Genomic DNA, 13,761 nt, shown 5'->3' with positions numbered 1-13,761 from the left:
CCCCATCCCGCGCGACCAGCAGAGCCCGCCCCCGCCTGATCTCGCGAGAGCCGAGAGCTATTTAGTCTCGGAGGCGGCCATCGTACGCCCTTTGCGGAGACGAAGCGTAAGGTGAGGGGGGCTGGGGAAGTGCGGAGGCGTGCGGCATCCACTGCCATCCGCAGCGGGGGAACCCAGTCCGGGGCTGAGGCGGAATCAAAGCCCGTTGTCTCTCCGAGCGCTTCCGTAAGGGAACGCGGGGAAGGCCCTAGGGCGGGGAGCGGGCTCCTCGTGGCGGCACGGCGCCGCGGTGGTGCGGCGAGAACCGCGCAAAATGTCCGCCCCGGGATGCTGGGCGGGCAGGGCGACCTGAGGGGAGGCAGCGCGCATCGGGCGACCGGCCGGCTGTGGGCGGGCTTCCCTTCCGAGCTCGGCAGCGGCCATGGGGAGGCAGCGCAGACTCCCGGTCTTTCTCAGAGTTTAGGGCGCGTCGTGCTGCTCAGCGTCCGGTCCCTTTGTGTATAGAGCCCTGGCGCCGGATGGAGTGCGCAGGATTACAGATCGGCTGAAAGCGAGCGTTTTCTCGTGGGACTGTTCTGTGCTCATGGCCGGGGAATGAAATGTTGGTGGGTTGTTACAGTAGGAAGCTCTCAGGGCTGTACAGCTAGCGAAAGATTGGGAAAATGGGGTTCTTATGCCCAGATCCTTAGTTGAAAATGATTATGAATTACAGTGAAGTGTTTTTTGTGGCTTAGAACTGCAGCATCCCTACAAGCTAAAGAAGCTGTTGGCTTACGTGCATGTGTGCTTGTATGTGAAAAATTTTGCCTGTGCTAAAATGTACTTTATTTTTTAGGGCAGATTAAAACATGACTGATACAGATGAATCCCACGCTTCTGGTTCTGATTATCCTGATGCCCAAGATCTCATATTAACTCAGAGGAAAAAAAGATCTAAAGTACCTGAGCATGCAGCAAGTGCACCGAAGGAACATTTGTGCTCAAGGCAGAAGGGTGCCAGTCCTGAGGAGTCTTCAGATGAGATCAGTAGTACAGATACGTCTTCAGATGAGGTGGATAGCAGTGATTCAGAAATGTGAGTTATCTCTAGTTCCTTAGAATTGCTCATGAACAGAACTCGTGATACATCATTAATGTACGTGTTTTGCTGAACATACGCGTTTCTTTTTCAGTGATGTTCCAGCTGCTAGTGGCAGCAAGCACCATAGGAAACACTCTGTTGTACCTTCAAAGCGAAAGAGGAGATTGCAGCCTTCAAAGCAACAAGCAGAAGCTGATGCAGGAGTGCCTGGCAGTGAAAGTTCTGATTCTTCTCTGCCCACTCAGAGCCCAGTGAGGCCACCTGAAGCCTCCCAAGAGAAGAAATCTAAGCTCAATCTGAAAGCTATTTTTGCCTATCACTTCAGAGGAAGGAAGTTTAAAGCTGCTGCACACCGAAAATACCGGAGCAGTGGTTCACGGAAGATAAAGAGAGCCTCTGGGTGCACACGGAGGCGCGGTAAGAAGAAGCCCATGACAGCCTCACCTCAGGAGCGAAGGAAAAGGCTCAAGGATCGAGGCTTTCAGTTCCCTTTTGTTGAAAAACATTATGGGAGAAAACATATTCCCTTAAAGATGGTTCTTAGCTATGAGGTGAGCGCTCTGTTTTGTGGGAGAGAAGTTGTGATTTTAGATTTACTTCAAGGAACAATGAATGCAGGTTGGCATGTTGTGCTTCTACCTAAATGCCACAGTGAAATGAATCCACTTTTGTTTTGTTATACAGGATGACTGCTGCTTTCCATTCAATACCTTACCAAACCAGCTGACCTAAGGCTGTCATTTAATGTTACAGTTCAGTTGATTATATAAATGCTTCATTCCTTTTATAGTGGCGTTTAAGATGTATTTCTTTCCTTCAGCAAGCAGCTGCAAAGGGATATTTCCAATATGTTGAAATGCTCAAATATGAAGAACACCTCAAAAAGGCTTTGAAAGCTCTTGAAGCCAGTGAAGACTTAGAAAGAGAATGCCTGGTAGTGCGGAAACACAAATATTTAGATGACGAAGGCCCCCTTTCTCCTATTCAGGAGACAAAGTAAGTTCATCTTGAGTAGTATAAAAGTTGCTGTTATATGCTCAGCTTAAATCTAAGTTTGTTGTGTGCAGCATTGCTGTCTTTATTGTCTGGTGTGTGCATTGTATTCATTGGTGAAATACCTCATAGATTTTTCTGTAACTCAGTAATGGATTCTGGGGGCTTAGCACCCTATGCTGTGTGCTCACTCCTCATCCTCAAAAGAGCAGAGACAGAAAATAGATGACTGCTCATGGCTTGTGATAAGGACAGGGCAGTCACTTGCCAGTTACTGTCCCAGGCAGAACAGGCTCAGTACAGGGAGCTGAATGCAATTTCTTGTTATTTGTAGCAGGTGAAAGCAGTGAGAACTAAAAGCAAACTACAGACAGTTTCCCCACAAGCAGTGCAGTGGGGGCTGCACTCATTCCATAAAGCTTTGCTTCTGCCTCTCTATCCCTGCTGCATGTGGAATCATAGAACCATAGAATGGCCTGGGTTGAAAAGGCTCACAATGATCATCACATTTCAACCCCCTGCTACGTGCAGGGTCACCATCCAGCAGACCAGGCTGCCCAGAGCCACAGCCAGCCTGGCCTTGAGCCCCTCCAGGGATGGGGCATCCACAGCCTCCTTGCACCACCTGTTCTAGTGAGCAGTGTGTCTCTCCCATGAGATGCCATCCTTCCCCAACTGACCCCAGGTGGGATCCCCCTGCTATCGAAACCTTGACACTTCAGTCCTGGACACATGTGGAGGCTGACTCCAGCCAGCACCTACGCACCTGCATTCACTCTCCAGTAGGAGAAAAGAGAAACCTGTGAGTTGTGGTGGAACTGGTTCTGTCAGTGTCAGTAGCTGGAATCTAGTTCCAGAAAGAGAGCAACCTCGTGTAGAAGTGGGAGCATCCTAGATGTATAAGCTGTAGTGTTTCCATATGCTTTATGGGAAAGTGGTGCTGCATTAGGGGAATAGCTTATATATACTGTGCTACTGTAAAAGTACAGATTTTATTTCAATTTTATATATTTCAGTGATGATGATGATAATAACTGCATGGGCTCTGATAATCCAGAAGACTTTGATGTCAGAGTAGTGGTAAGTAAATACTCTTTAATTTGAAAAATACTATAAGCTTTTTTCTCTTTTGAGGTGTCAAAGAAGTAATAGATGATGCTTTGAGTACTGAATTCTTGAGCTTGGTGTGGTTCTGATGTGTAGTATGAGAGGAAGTTGGTTTGAGAGAAGTCTGTACTCTTTGGAATTACAATTGTGGAAACGAGTTCCTTGAAGCGTTCCTAAATCTTGGGAAATGAGTAATTGTTCCTGGTGTGTTTCCAAACCAGGGTTGTGAATACTGTTTCTTCATTCTTAGGACAACAGCTGTTTCATCATAAGCAGCAAAATTCCCAACAAGAAGAAATCAAAGGCCGAAACAAAGCGAGCAAAGTCAGCTGGAGGGGTTGAAGTAAAGAAGAGTGCTGCTGATAACTGAACATTTGTGTGGCTCTCTTTGGTTGAACAGAACATGAACGAATAAGGTGGCAGCAGTCACTTCTCAGAGACCTTATCGAGGTCTGATTGGCTTAAAATGTTGGTCTGAAGTCAGCGTTGAGCTGTCAGCCAGGCAACCTCATCAGAATCAATTTAAGGTGAGTTTGGGTCTGAGATGGATAGGAGAAAGGTGTGGCCTGTCTTTTTGCTAAGCATTTTTGCAGTTGGACTTGATGGTCTTTAAGGCTTTTTCCAATCTGAGCAATTCTGTGCTGTTTGAAGTGTGCACTAGCGATTGAGTGGCTGCTAATCCTACTGAAACACCAGCTTCTGCAGCTTGACAGAAGTCTTCTGTCATCAATGGGTCATAGAGCTACAGAATTAAAAGTTCCAGATCTTGAAATTAAGAGGTGTTGTGTAGAAATGTGTAAACATGTATATGCTTTGGCAGGGGGGTTGGACTTGATGATCTCTGGAGGTCCCTTCCAACCCCTACAATTCTGTGTGATATAGGTGCACTCATCCTACACAGGGGAACTTAGACCCACTTCTCTCATGGCTTTGTGAAGGAAGCTTGAGCTTTTCTTATTGTAATTTGGTAACTTGGAGGGAGTAAAGCTTTGGAAGAGCCACACTTGAGGGATGTTTTTCTGTAAAACTCTTGTGAAATCCCTTTGATGCATTTGAAATAATGATGAAATAATTGCTTATGGCTGTTTGTTCATCATGAGGAATAACACCTGAAAAAACTAATTTTCCTAAATCCACTATAATAATGTAAAGTTGCTTTAAAACAACTAGAAGTGTAATGAAAAGTTCTTTTCCCTTCTTCCCCTCCTCACTCTAGAATGGGGTTTTATGAAGGTGACTGAGCAGAAGATGGAAGTCCTTCAGCATGACAGGGACTATTGCTGATCTCATAGCATGAGTGAAACATGCTGCAGTTGCTCAGTCTGAAAAGAGTTGAAGTTGCATTTCTAAATCTTTGCAGAAGAAGCTTGAGATTTCCCTGTTGCAGCTTGGTGCTCAAGAGTGACACTGCAAAAATCAGCTCTTTGCTAGTTAAAGATCAGATTTAGTAACAGTCCAAAGTTAATGGCTAAATATAACTCTCTTAGGCACCTACTTGAGAAATACTGTGTGGCTTGAAAGACTCATCCTAGATCTAGAGTGGGGTTCTGGCAGGATGAGGCGTAGTGAGGTGGGATGTGGAGTCCTGCTCATTCTGCAGTTCATGTGATGAATGTTTCTGTTCAACTGCTGAGTGACTCAGAAATGAACTAAATTTCAATTCTGATTAGAACTGGATGTACACACCTGAAAAGTGAGTGCATTACATCTGCCAAATTGATTGCTGAAAAGTAGCTTTTGCCTTTAGGGATCTCAGCTTATTTGACCATAATTGATGATTCTTATCCCTTTCATTTTTTTTCAGTTTGTTGCTTTTGGATGATGAATATTGATCAGCTGCTGTGAGAGGTAAGCTGTTACTGCTATGCAGTTCTTTTCTCCAGGTAGCTTGTGGGCTTCGTGACTCCTGCCAGTCCAGCCTGTAGCCTGTGCTGGAACAGAAAGCATCAGTTTTTTAACACCTGTATATTCAAGGTAGTTTGTGTAGGCAGTGATAGGTAGCAGTGCTTGTGTCGGCCGGTGTTGAATGCTGCAGGCAGACAAGCCAACTGTGGTTTATGTTGGGTGCTCCTAGTGGAGATGTCTGTACTGGTGCCTCGTGCAGCTGCAGTGTCTGATAACTGCCCTGTGGGTAAAACTGCAGGGGGAAGGAACATCAGGAGGTGGTCTTGGATGTTACTGCAGTTTCTCACAAAGGGATGTTACCAGACCTGTGCTTCTTCAGGAGGGCTTAGGATGCAGCACAGAAGAAAAACTTGAAGGTTACTCTTTAACACAGGGAGCCCAGAGGTACAGCTACACCAGTAATGACAACGAGCATGTTTCCTTGTATGAGGATCAAACTGGAGCATCTGCTTTCAGCATTTGTTGTAGTAAAGGTACTGGAGTACATGATGTGTCAACTTGACACAGTGTAAATTGTTCTTACAACAGTATCTGATAGTAATACTGGGCTTGTTGCACCTGTTAGTAGTCCGAAGCCCAGTAATGGATGGTGAAAGTTAATGGAGTAAGTATACAGTCGATTGAGAAATAACTTCATTTGTGTGTGGTCTTCAAATGCTGTTTCAGAGACATGAAAAATAACAGGAGAGCAGGCGCATTCAGTTTCAGCACGTGTTCAGTTTTTGTCTGGTGCTGTAGACAAAAACCTGGAACCTGGTGCTTAGAAAAAACCCTTCTTTCGCAACCCACAGCCGATGCATGTATTGGCTGTGTTACTTACATGAAGGGACACTGCTTATATTTATTCAAGCAGCAATTAATCCAAAGGGCATGTTTCGTATTGCATGTGCAGAAATGTTGTGCAGTTGCTTTGTTTCCTTCATAGAATTTTTCCAGCTCTGCAGCACTGAGCTGTTGTAACTGTTTTGATCTGCTTGAATTCTTACAGCTGGTGCACAAATCTGTTACTTCTGTGCTGTCCTGTGGAACACACTGGTTAAGGAGGTATGCTTTGTTTCTGCTGAGTTTTGGCGTGAGAGAATTTGAGTCTGCCTTCTCAGAGAGGCTTTGGTGGAGCTTGTCAAACACAGCAGTGGGAACTGTTGGATAAGTTGTTAAGTGATAAAAGTGCATTTAAGTTGACCTGGTTCTTTAATGTTTCTTTGAAGTAAAGGAATATTTGAGGAACTGTTTTTCCCTGTGGGGAGGTTGTGCTGTGAGGACTGTAGGCTGAAGGCTTAGCTGGTTGGTTTTTTTTTTCCTAAATAAATATTTCATTTGGAAAGGCGAATCCAGAAGGCAGCCAGCGATGTGTCCATGTTGGAGTTAATGGGCTGGGCTTTAAAACAAGCTGTTCTGCAGGTGTAGTGAAGAGTTGATTGTTGCGCCTTGTTATTCAGCAGGCAGACAACTCCGTGTGTGTCTCAATTGAACAACAGGGCCAGAAGAACAACAGGTTGTGCTTTCCTCACTGTAACACCCATTGCAGTGGTGACAATGAGACCTGTAACAGGCTTACATACTGAGAGAACTGTGCAAACACGGTTCAAAATGTGGTTACTCTTAAATTTTGACGGATTGACATGTGTGGTGTTGTGAATTCTTGAATTCATAGAATCACAAGGTTGGAGGAGACCCACAAGATCATTCCATCCAACCATCCTCCTAGCATTACTATCTACTAAGCTACTAAACAATATCTTGCAGCATTCTGCATCCTGCTGGCTGTGGGAAGTGGAAGAAAAACACACAGTACTGAATTCTGTAAATAGTTTATCAGAGCACTCTTGGAAGCTGTCTTGTAGTTGCTTCACACCACAGCGCAGCTGATGTAGGTAACACCCTCACATACATCTTCTGTGCCATAGTGCTTTGATTTCTTAAGTGTGGGTAGATTTTGTTGATAGTTTTGTGACAGACTTTGATTTGAAGTGCTGCGTATTCAGTGTAAGAGTGCTTGCATCTTGAAGTTACTAACATGCTGAAGAAACGTAGAAGTGTTAATCAGTACCATAATCTGCTCTTTTCAGCAAGCCCACCTGACGATGCAGACCGGAGGAATACCTTGGTGAGTCTGATACCAGCTTAATGTAACCATTGCTTAGTGAGAGTTAGAAATTTTGCTTCAACTTTCTGAGCTGGCATATGCCTGTTCCTACTGAGTACTGCTGCATCAGAAAAACTGACTGCAAAGCTTGATGCTATCTGAGGAAGTTGTTGTGATGATTGGCAAAATGTTCAACTGCTCTGAAGAGAGTGAGTGAGAATGGCCTTTCTGAACAAATCTGCTGCCTGACTCCATACTGTGTATCCATGCTGAGGATGGAGCATGCAGAATGTTCTCAGTGAATAAAGACTGATATTTTTTTTTGTTGATAAAACTGTCAAATTACATTTTGAATGTACATTGCAGTAGCTTGAAGTGTGATTGCAGTGGGAGAGATCGTCAGAAATGCCTGTGGTGATTAGAAGTGGCTTCTGAAGGTTCTACAACTCACTGCTGTAGGTCGTACTGTATGCACATGCAAGTCATTTTGTAACCCTGTGGTGATGTTGCTTTTTCAGGTGGCAGGTGGTATGAGGAAATGAGAGAAGAAGTGCAGAAAGCCACTTGACAGAGATGGAGCTCCCCTATAGGTTAGTGTGCCCTCTGAGCTTCTGCAGATGCATCAGTGTTTGAGGGGCTCTGGTTTTCAGTGGCTGGAGCTGTTCACCACATGAAGCTCGGTGCCTTTTGGAGTGTTGCAGGGGCATAACTCAACATATGTTTGGATATTTTAAAGTAATATTCCATTTCAGTCCGTTAAGGGAAGACTTCTTTAACTCTGGTTTATCCCAAGAAAGATCTCAGTCTGAAATGAAGTGACGAGGTTAACTTCCTAAACTCGGGCTTCACTTCAAAAGTAAATGAGTACTAAGGGAAGTTAGGAGTGTTTGAGTAAATGTTGTAGTTAATTCCCTTCGTTTTATACTGTTCATGTTCATGTAATACTGTTTGTGTAATCGTAGCTTTTAACATTAAACTGATGTGGAGTTATTACTGCATCTTCCAAATGAAATGGTAGTGTAACATTGCGCTCCTTTTTCCCACAAATCATGACAGAAGTAAGAAGGCACTTCGTAGGAACTGTATAAGATGCTTTTCCAGTCTGCTTGATTTTTGTTGGTTGATTTATGGTCACAGAAACATTGAGGTCTATCCCGATAGGATCTCTTCTGTAGGTTCATGTCGTTGGAAACGCCTCACAGAACAAACTTGTGGTTTAGTTTCACCCTTGGAGCTACCTGTTGGCTCTGTGGGATAGAACTGCAAGACAAATCTTCATGTACCATTTTAGGAATGGAAGTAACGTGTCATGTTCTCCCTCAGGTATTGGATCATGAATTTGATATAGATGAAAAAAAAAATTCAAATGGAAAAGCTTGGTAAGAGTGAAAAAGAGCATGTTCTGAGATATAAAATGTAACTAACATGTTTAATTGCGTGAGTTGAACTTGCTCAGCCAGATGTCTGTGGAGGTGCCAGACCTCTGTGTTTTTTTTCTGGTTGGCTTGAAGCAGGCTCTTCCCTCTTCAATCTAAAAGTGATTTACTGTTCCTTGTGGTGCCTGTAAGTTTAAATTAGGAAGTCCAGCCCTCTGATGTCTGTCCAGTCTTAAATAACTCGATGAGCATGCTGGATTTTTGCTCTGCTGTGTAATTCAGCAATGCTGCTTTTCTCTTGTTAAGCTTTGAAGATTTAAAGTCTGAGTTAATTTCTGAGCCTGGTACAGTGTTAGAACTCCTGGGTTACATGGAGCATAGTGCTATTCCACAGACCATAGCTTGAAGTAAAAGGACAATACTCACAAGCCCATTGTGCTGGCAATATAAAGAATACTTGAAAGAATAATGAGGCTGCTGAAATTGATGGAATTTCTTTTCCCTCTTAGCACGGCAACTTCTGTGAGATTGGTACTTCATTTTGGCTTCTCTCTAACTGGTGTCTGCAGAGCTTGAACATAAATGTGCATTTGTTGATTGAGGACTGTTGCATCTGTTGCACTGAACGGTATCTGCACCCAGCAGCATTCTTCTGATGGGGTGTTCAAAAATCAGTGCTACAGTAGTTCAGCATTTGGCATCGTTGGTTTTCACTCTGCTGTGGTTGTTGAACCTGGTATTCTTGCTGATACAGGCTTTGTCCTCTTCAAGCATTTGAGCACAGTCCTTTTGTGTGGGGCAGGACTTGTCAGTGTGAGAGCTGACTGCTGGTTCTCCCTGGTGTGTTCAGTTTGTTTCTTTAAACAGGTACAGAGCAGTCAGTTGGCTGTGTGAAATAGATTAGCTGCGGAAGAGGAAACAGCCTGTTGGACAGGTGAGCACTGAGTTGTCAGTTCAGGTTTGGGGCAAGTTGATGGAAGCTCGGTTGCTGACACGTGACTCTAGAAGATCAAAACTTCAGTAAGCTGTCTAGAAACATAGAAATGACTGGCCAGTAGCAGGCAGTCCTGGGCAGCACTTGCTCCAGATTTTGGCAGTATCTGGGTCAGGGTGTGTCTGCAAGCTAGTCTTGTGTGCTTGTAAAAACAGCAGTAAAGGGAGATCTGGTCATTACCAAGGCTGCAAGGATATTCCTGTTCCTGGTAAGCTGTGGACATGACCATAAAACAACTCCATCAGACTCTTGAATTGCTGCATTGTGTGGCAGTAGGTCTGCTGGGAATAAAGCGTTGGTGTAGGCCACAGACACAGCGCTCCCTTCTGCTGGTTGTTAGTGGCTCTCTTTGGCTACAAAGGAACCCAAGTGCTAGCAAGAATCTTCAGCTGTTGAAATCAAGCCCCAGAAGCTGCTGTTGACAGAACAGTCATGCATTCAGAATGGAAAACAAAAATCTACTTCTTGCACTTGGCATCCAACTTCATTTTAACTCTTCATTTATACAAACCAGGTGTGCCTTTGTGTACCAGAGTGCTGCTGTCACTGAATGTTGGGGTTATGAAGCTGTACCTGAGTGCTGCCACAGCAACTCTGTAGGTAAGATGCTTAGCAGCAGTGCTGGTACCCAGAAGAAATTCAAGGTCACTTCAAAGAGGGTTTGCATGGCTGGAAAACCAGCAGCTCTTAACGCAGTGACCGTACATTGAACTCCTTTTAGCAGGATGCTGTAGCCACTTTGTGTGTGCTGTGGTCTATTTCAGAGGAGACAGTCCTTAAGTTACATTGCTGCTTAGAATGAGAAACCACCTGTAGCTACTGCCCTGTCACTTTTTGAGTTCCTACTGCAGGCAGAATGCTACTTGGTTTCATCTGCAACCATTTGACTTCAGCAGCATGTGGGGTTGGAAGAGAATATTGATGTAATTGTGGCACTATGAGCTGTTTTGTATCTTTAATGCTTTTTCCTTCTGCTTGGGTGTATGGCATGTTCTTGAAACTGCATGGAAACAGAGAATCCCAAAGAGTGGGCAGTAGTGTTGAACTGGAATATTATGGATAGAGTGCATATAGGAAACTGGAGTCAGAGCAAGCATGCAAAATGATTCTTTTTGCCCCTAAACAATTTAGTAAGGGATGTATGATTGTGTGGCTGCATTACTGCTGTTACATCAGCACCATGTTATGAAGTTAGGTTGCTTCAACCTATAGGAAGTCAATAAATTGAAATGCTTCTTAGTCTTGAATTATAGTGCTAATTATTTTTTCTTCTCTCAGGTCCTGATGTGATGTTGCTGCAAGTCTTGCAAGAAAGAAAAGCTCTTAAATGCTCTTAAAACACTCCTTTATTTCTTGTAATAACTGAGAATTTTAAATATTTTAACTTCATTGCCCTGTAAGTTGAAGTAGTGGATCAAGGTGTGGCTGTAAGCAGGGGAGGATTATCAACTGTGTTCAAACTGTTCCAAGTGGGAAGATGGGGCTGTTTACTTCATACAGAAAGTAACATTCAAATAAAACTGCTTGAAAGAACCAGCTGCAGCCAGGGAATTGTTGTTACTACTTTTTGCTACACTGTGTAAAACTAAAGCAGGGATTGTAACCACGTCTGCCTTGTAGCCGAGCGTTACTTTGTCTTCCTTTCTCACCTGGTTACAAGAAAGGAACAACATTCAGACCTGTGAGCAGCCTCTAGAAAAACACTACAGTGAAGATGAGAGGAGAGCCTGCACACTGAAATGAGCCCTCTATTGTAGCAAGAGGCCTCTTCTTCCTTTCAGCTGTTTGTCCTGTGTGCATAGGGGAAGTTGTAACAGTTTGAGTCTCTTCAGCAACTGCAGTACTTCTAACCAGTGTGAACTGCAATGTATGTTAACTCTTTACAGAGAAGCTGCTACCTCATACTGCTATATTTGAAATTTGGGCAGACCTGTTGGAAATGGAAATGAATGCATTTCAGGCGTTCTCACCTGCTACAGCAATCAGCTCTGTGTTAGCACTGCAGCTTAGAACTTGTGCTGTTCTGCCCTTTGCTTCATTTCAGAGCTAATAAACTTGAGTACAGCGATAGGCTCCCCAGGGTGCTGCTGGTTGAGTCACCATCCCAGAAGGTGTTTAAAAGCTGTCTTGATAGATGTATGTGGTGCTCAGGGACATGGTTTAGCAGTGAGTTGTTACAGCAGGATGGTTAAATTGAGGCTGGAATTGATGATCGTGAAAGTCTTTAACAGCCCAAGCAATTCTATGGACAGTCTTTGCAAGGTGCAGTTAGCTAGTAGAAGGCAAGCTGACATCCACAAGTGAAGGCAGTTCTGTAAGTGATGTTAGTTTGTTGGCTTCAGGGACTTTGAGATGTACATCTGCTGCACAAACCTGTACTTTGTAATGAGGATTATGTAAGTGATTAATTACTGGTCCTACTAAACATGAGAAAAATGGATAAAAGCTTCAGCTTTTTGAAAAAGAATCTTATTGTCACACATGCTATGACCTCAGTGTTTTTTAAAAACACTTTATTAGATGTTTATATTACAAGTAGTATAAACTCTCTTTCAAACACTACAGCACAAAGCTTTCCTGCAGCGTCATTCTACTCGGTGCTGGTTGCCACATATTAAAAGTAGATGGCACTGTAGAAAGCATCTGTCAGTCATTACCTGAATTAGGTTATTGCAGTTCTTACTGTTAAATACTGAGTTGTATCAGCACAGCAATGTTTCTTGGTTAGAGGCTTCTCCTAGTCTGGGTGTTTTCCCTGGCTTCTTGGCTCGTAGTTTTTCCAGCATTTTCTGCAAGATTTAAAATCATGTGAGAATAGCATAGCTCAAGAAATGGTGGTGATAACACCAAGCTGTACAAGTGAGGTAATGCTGCTCTATAACAGTGAGAAGTATAAGAGCAGGTGGAAGAGTCTTCCCAGGGAAGCACCAAGCCTGCTTGTGCTTGGATCACACTCAGCAATACTGTTTGACACGAGCAGCTGGATCCCCTCACTCCTTTTATTTGACCTCAAGTCCCAAGAATTCAGTCTCAGGCTGATGTCCTTTAGAGAAAACTTGGCACGCTGCCTTGACTGGAGTGGTCTCAGACAGACTAAGCCAATAGCAGTGCTTGGGAAGTCTCTAAAAGCTCACTGACTGAGCAAAGGTAGTATTCCCAAGAGGCTGTGCTGAAATGTTAAGACCTGGTTCACGGTCTGTTCAGTCATCACTGCAGAATTACGCCTCCAGTCTGATTAGAAGCTAGGGGACATGAATTGACCAGCTCGAGATGCTAAGAGGGGATTACTTTACCTTTTGAAACTCCTTAGCCTTTTCTCTGTTTTTAGCATAAGTTTCCTGCCTTGATTTTTCTTCTTTTCTGATCTTTACTTCTGAAAGTTGATTATAAAGTCTGTCAAAACATTAGAAAAAGGGTTGTCAGGAAGGAAAGGGGGAAAGCAGGAGTACATAACAGCCTTAAGGGTTTATACTGTCAACTGCTAGAAATTATAGCAATTCTGACTTTACTATCCCCTGATCTGGCATCACTTCAACTAACTTTTAGCTGACCTAACACAGACCCCACTCAACCACTGCATTGTACACATGCATCATTACTAAATGCTGAGTGCAGCTGGGCAGGCTGCCAGCGCTTCCTTCCTGCTGCAAGCTGGGCAAGGGCATGGCTCAGTGTTCACCTGTATAAACATGTACTGTTAGGGCTCATATCAATAACTTCTCATTTATCTTGTTTAAATCCAAACTTCTTCCACTGTTCATGCAGTACCTTGAGGTGCGCTGGTACATTTCAGCTTCTCCAGCCTTCCTGTCTTCTGGAGAAGACACTTTCACTTCTCCTACTTTCTTCAGCTGATTGACAACTGCACCTTTTTTCCCTTTAAAAGACACAAACACAAAATGTATCCTAAGTCTTTAACCCAGACAATACATCTATTTACAATACAAACTACTGCGCCCCAGTAAAAGTTTGCTCAGTTTACGAAACTAATACCAGGTACTAATTGTAAAAAAATCAACAGCTGTCAATGACAGACTTCTTCAGTATACAAGAACTCAAAACCATAAGAGGTTTCAAAGGTTGAGATAGAACTACAAAGAAAGAAACAGAATTGGTACAGTGGAGATGAATGTTTGTCATAAAAACCACAGTGCCCAATGAGGCTGCTGGCTGTACTTGGAGCGAGTTGTGCTTCTCAGCAGCTGCCTACCAAACCCTG

The 13,761-nt window shown here is 43.6% G+C and overlaps 2 protein-coding genes and 6 non-coding genes across 12 annotated transcripts in view; 7 read left to right on the top strand and 1 right to left on the bottom strand.

Moving 5' to 3' along the window:
* Positions 1-6: 6 nt before the first annotated feature.
* Positions 7-11,075, top strand: TAF1D (TATA-box binding protein associated factor, RNA polymerase I subunit D). Of its 5 annotated transcripts, XM_052670177.1 has the most exons (13): positions 7-111; positions 836-1,075; positions 1,173-1,632; positions 1,902-2,077; positions 3,091-3,154; positions 3,432-3,708; positions 4,986-5,029; positions 5,460-5,553; positions 5,652-6,130; positions 7,156-7,193; positions 7,691-9,482; positions 10,057-10,142; positions 10,821-11,075. In XM_052670177.1, exons 2-6 carry the CDS (start codon positions 849-851, stop codon positions 3,549-3,551), a joined length of 1,047 nt encoding a protein of 348 aa, XP_052526137.1. In that variant the 5' UTR covers positions 7-111; positions 836-848; the 3' UTR covers positions 3,552-3,708; positions 4,986-5,029; positions 5,460-5,553; positions 5,652-6,130; positions 7,156-7,193; positions 7,691-9,482; positions 10,057-10,142; positions 10,821-11,075. The 5 variants fall into 5 exon arrangements, with proteins under 5 accessions (XP_052526137.1, XP_052526118.1, XP_052526128.1 ...); XM_052670158.1 differs by lacking the exon at positions 5,460-5,553 and having other exon boundaries at positions 6,075-6,130; positions 7,698-9,482; XM_052670168.1 differs by lacking the exon at positions 5,460-5,553 and having other exon boundaries at positions 6,075-6,956; positions 7,698-9,482.
* Positions 4,781-4,852, top strand: LOC128075026 (small nucleolar RNA SNORD5). The gene has a single exon (XR_008203570.1). It is a non-coding gene; the product is annotated as a small nucleolar RNA SNORD5 (small nucleolar RNA).
* On the top strand, positions 5,793-5,919 carry LOC128075025 (small nucleolar RNA SNORA40). The gene has a single exon (XR_008203569.1). It is a non-coding gene; the product is annotated as a small nucleolar RNA SNORA40 (small nucleolar RNA).
* On the top strand, positions 6,511-6,640 carry LOC128075021 (small nucleolar RNA SNORA1). The gene has a single exon (XR_008203565.1). It is a non-coding gene; the product is annotated as a small nucleolar RNA SNORA1 (small nucleolar RNA).
* Positions 7,338-7,410, top strand: LOC128075030 (small nucleolar RNA Z40). Its single transcript, XR_008203574.1, has one exon. It is a non-coding gene; the product is annotated as a small nucleolar RNA Z40 (small nucleolar RNA).
* LOC128075022 (small nucleolar RNA SNORA18) lies at positions 8,314-8,445 on the top strand. The gene has a single exon (XR_008203566.1). It is a non-coding gene; the product is annotated as a small nucleolar RNA SNORA18 (small nucleolar RNA).
* On the top strand, positions 9,166-9,304 carry LOC128075020 (small nucleolar RNA SNORA8). Its single transcript, XR_008203564.1, has one exon. It is a non-coding gene; the product is annotated as a small nucleolar RNA SNORA8 (small nucleolar RNA).
* A 963-nt stretch (positions 11,076-12,038) lies between the features above and the next one.
* The window catches only part of CEP295 (centrosomal protein 295), a 55,206-nt gene continuing 53,483 nt past the window's right edge, over positions 12,039-13,761 (bottom strand). Inside the window, 3 exon segments of the mRNA XM_052671393.1 lie at positions 12,039-12,331; positions 12,836-12,935; positions 13,311-13,419. Coding sequence (XP_052527353.1) covers positions 12,245-12,331; positions 12,836-12,935; positions 13,311-13,419 — 296 coding nt within the window. The 3' untranslated portion in view covers positions 12,039-12,244.

This window comes from Tympanuchus pallidicinctus, unplaced genomic scaffold (assembly GCF_026119805.1).
Source record: "Tympanuchus pallidicinctus isolate F22 unplaced genomic scaffold, pur_lepc_1.0 scaffold11, whole genome shotgun sequence".
Lineage (NCBI taxonomy): Eukaryota > Metazoa > Chordata > Aves > Galliformes > Phasianidae > Tympanuchus > Tympanuchus pallidicinctus.
Note: the sequence above shows the minus strand (reverse complement) of the source record. Positions and strands in the feature narration are given on the sequence as shown.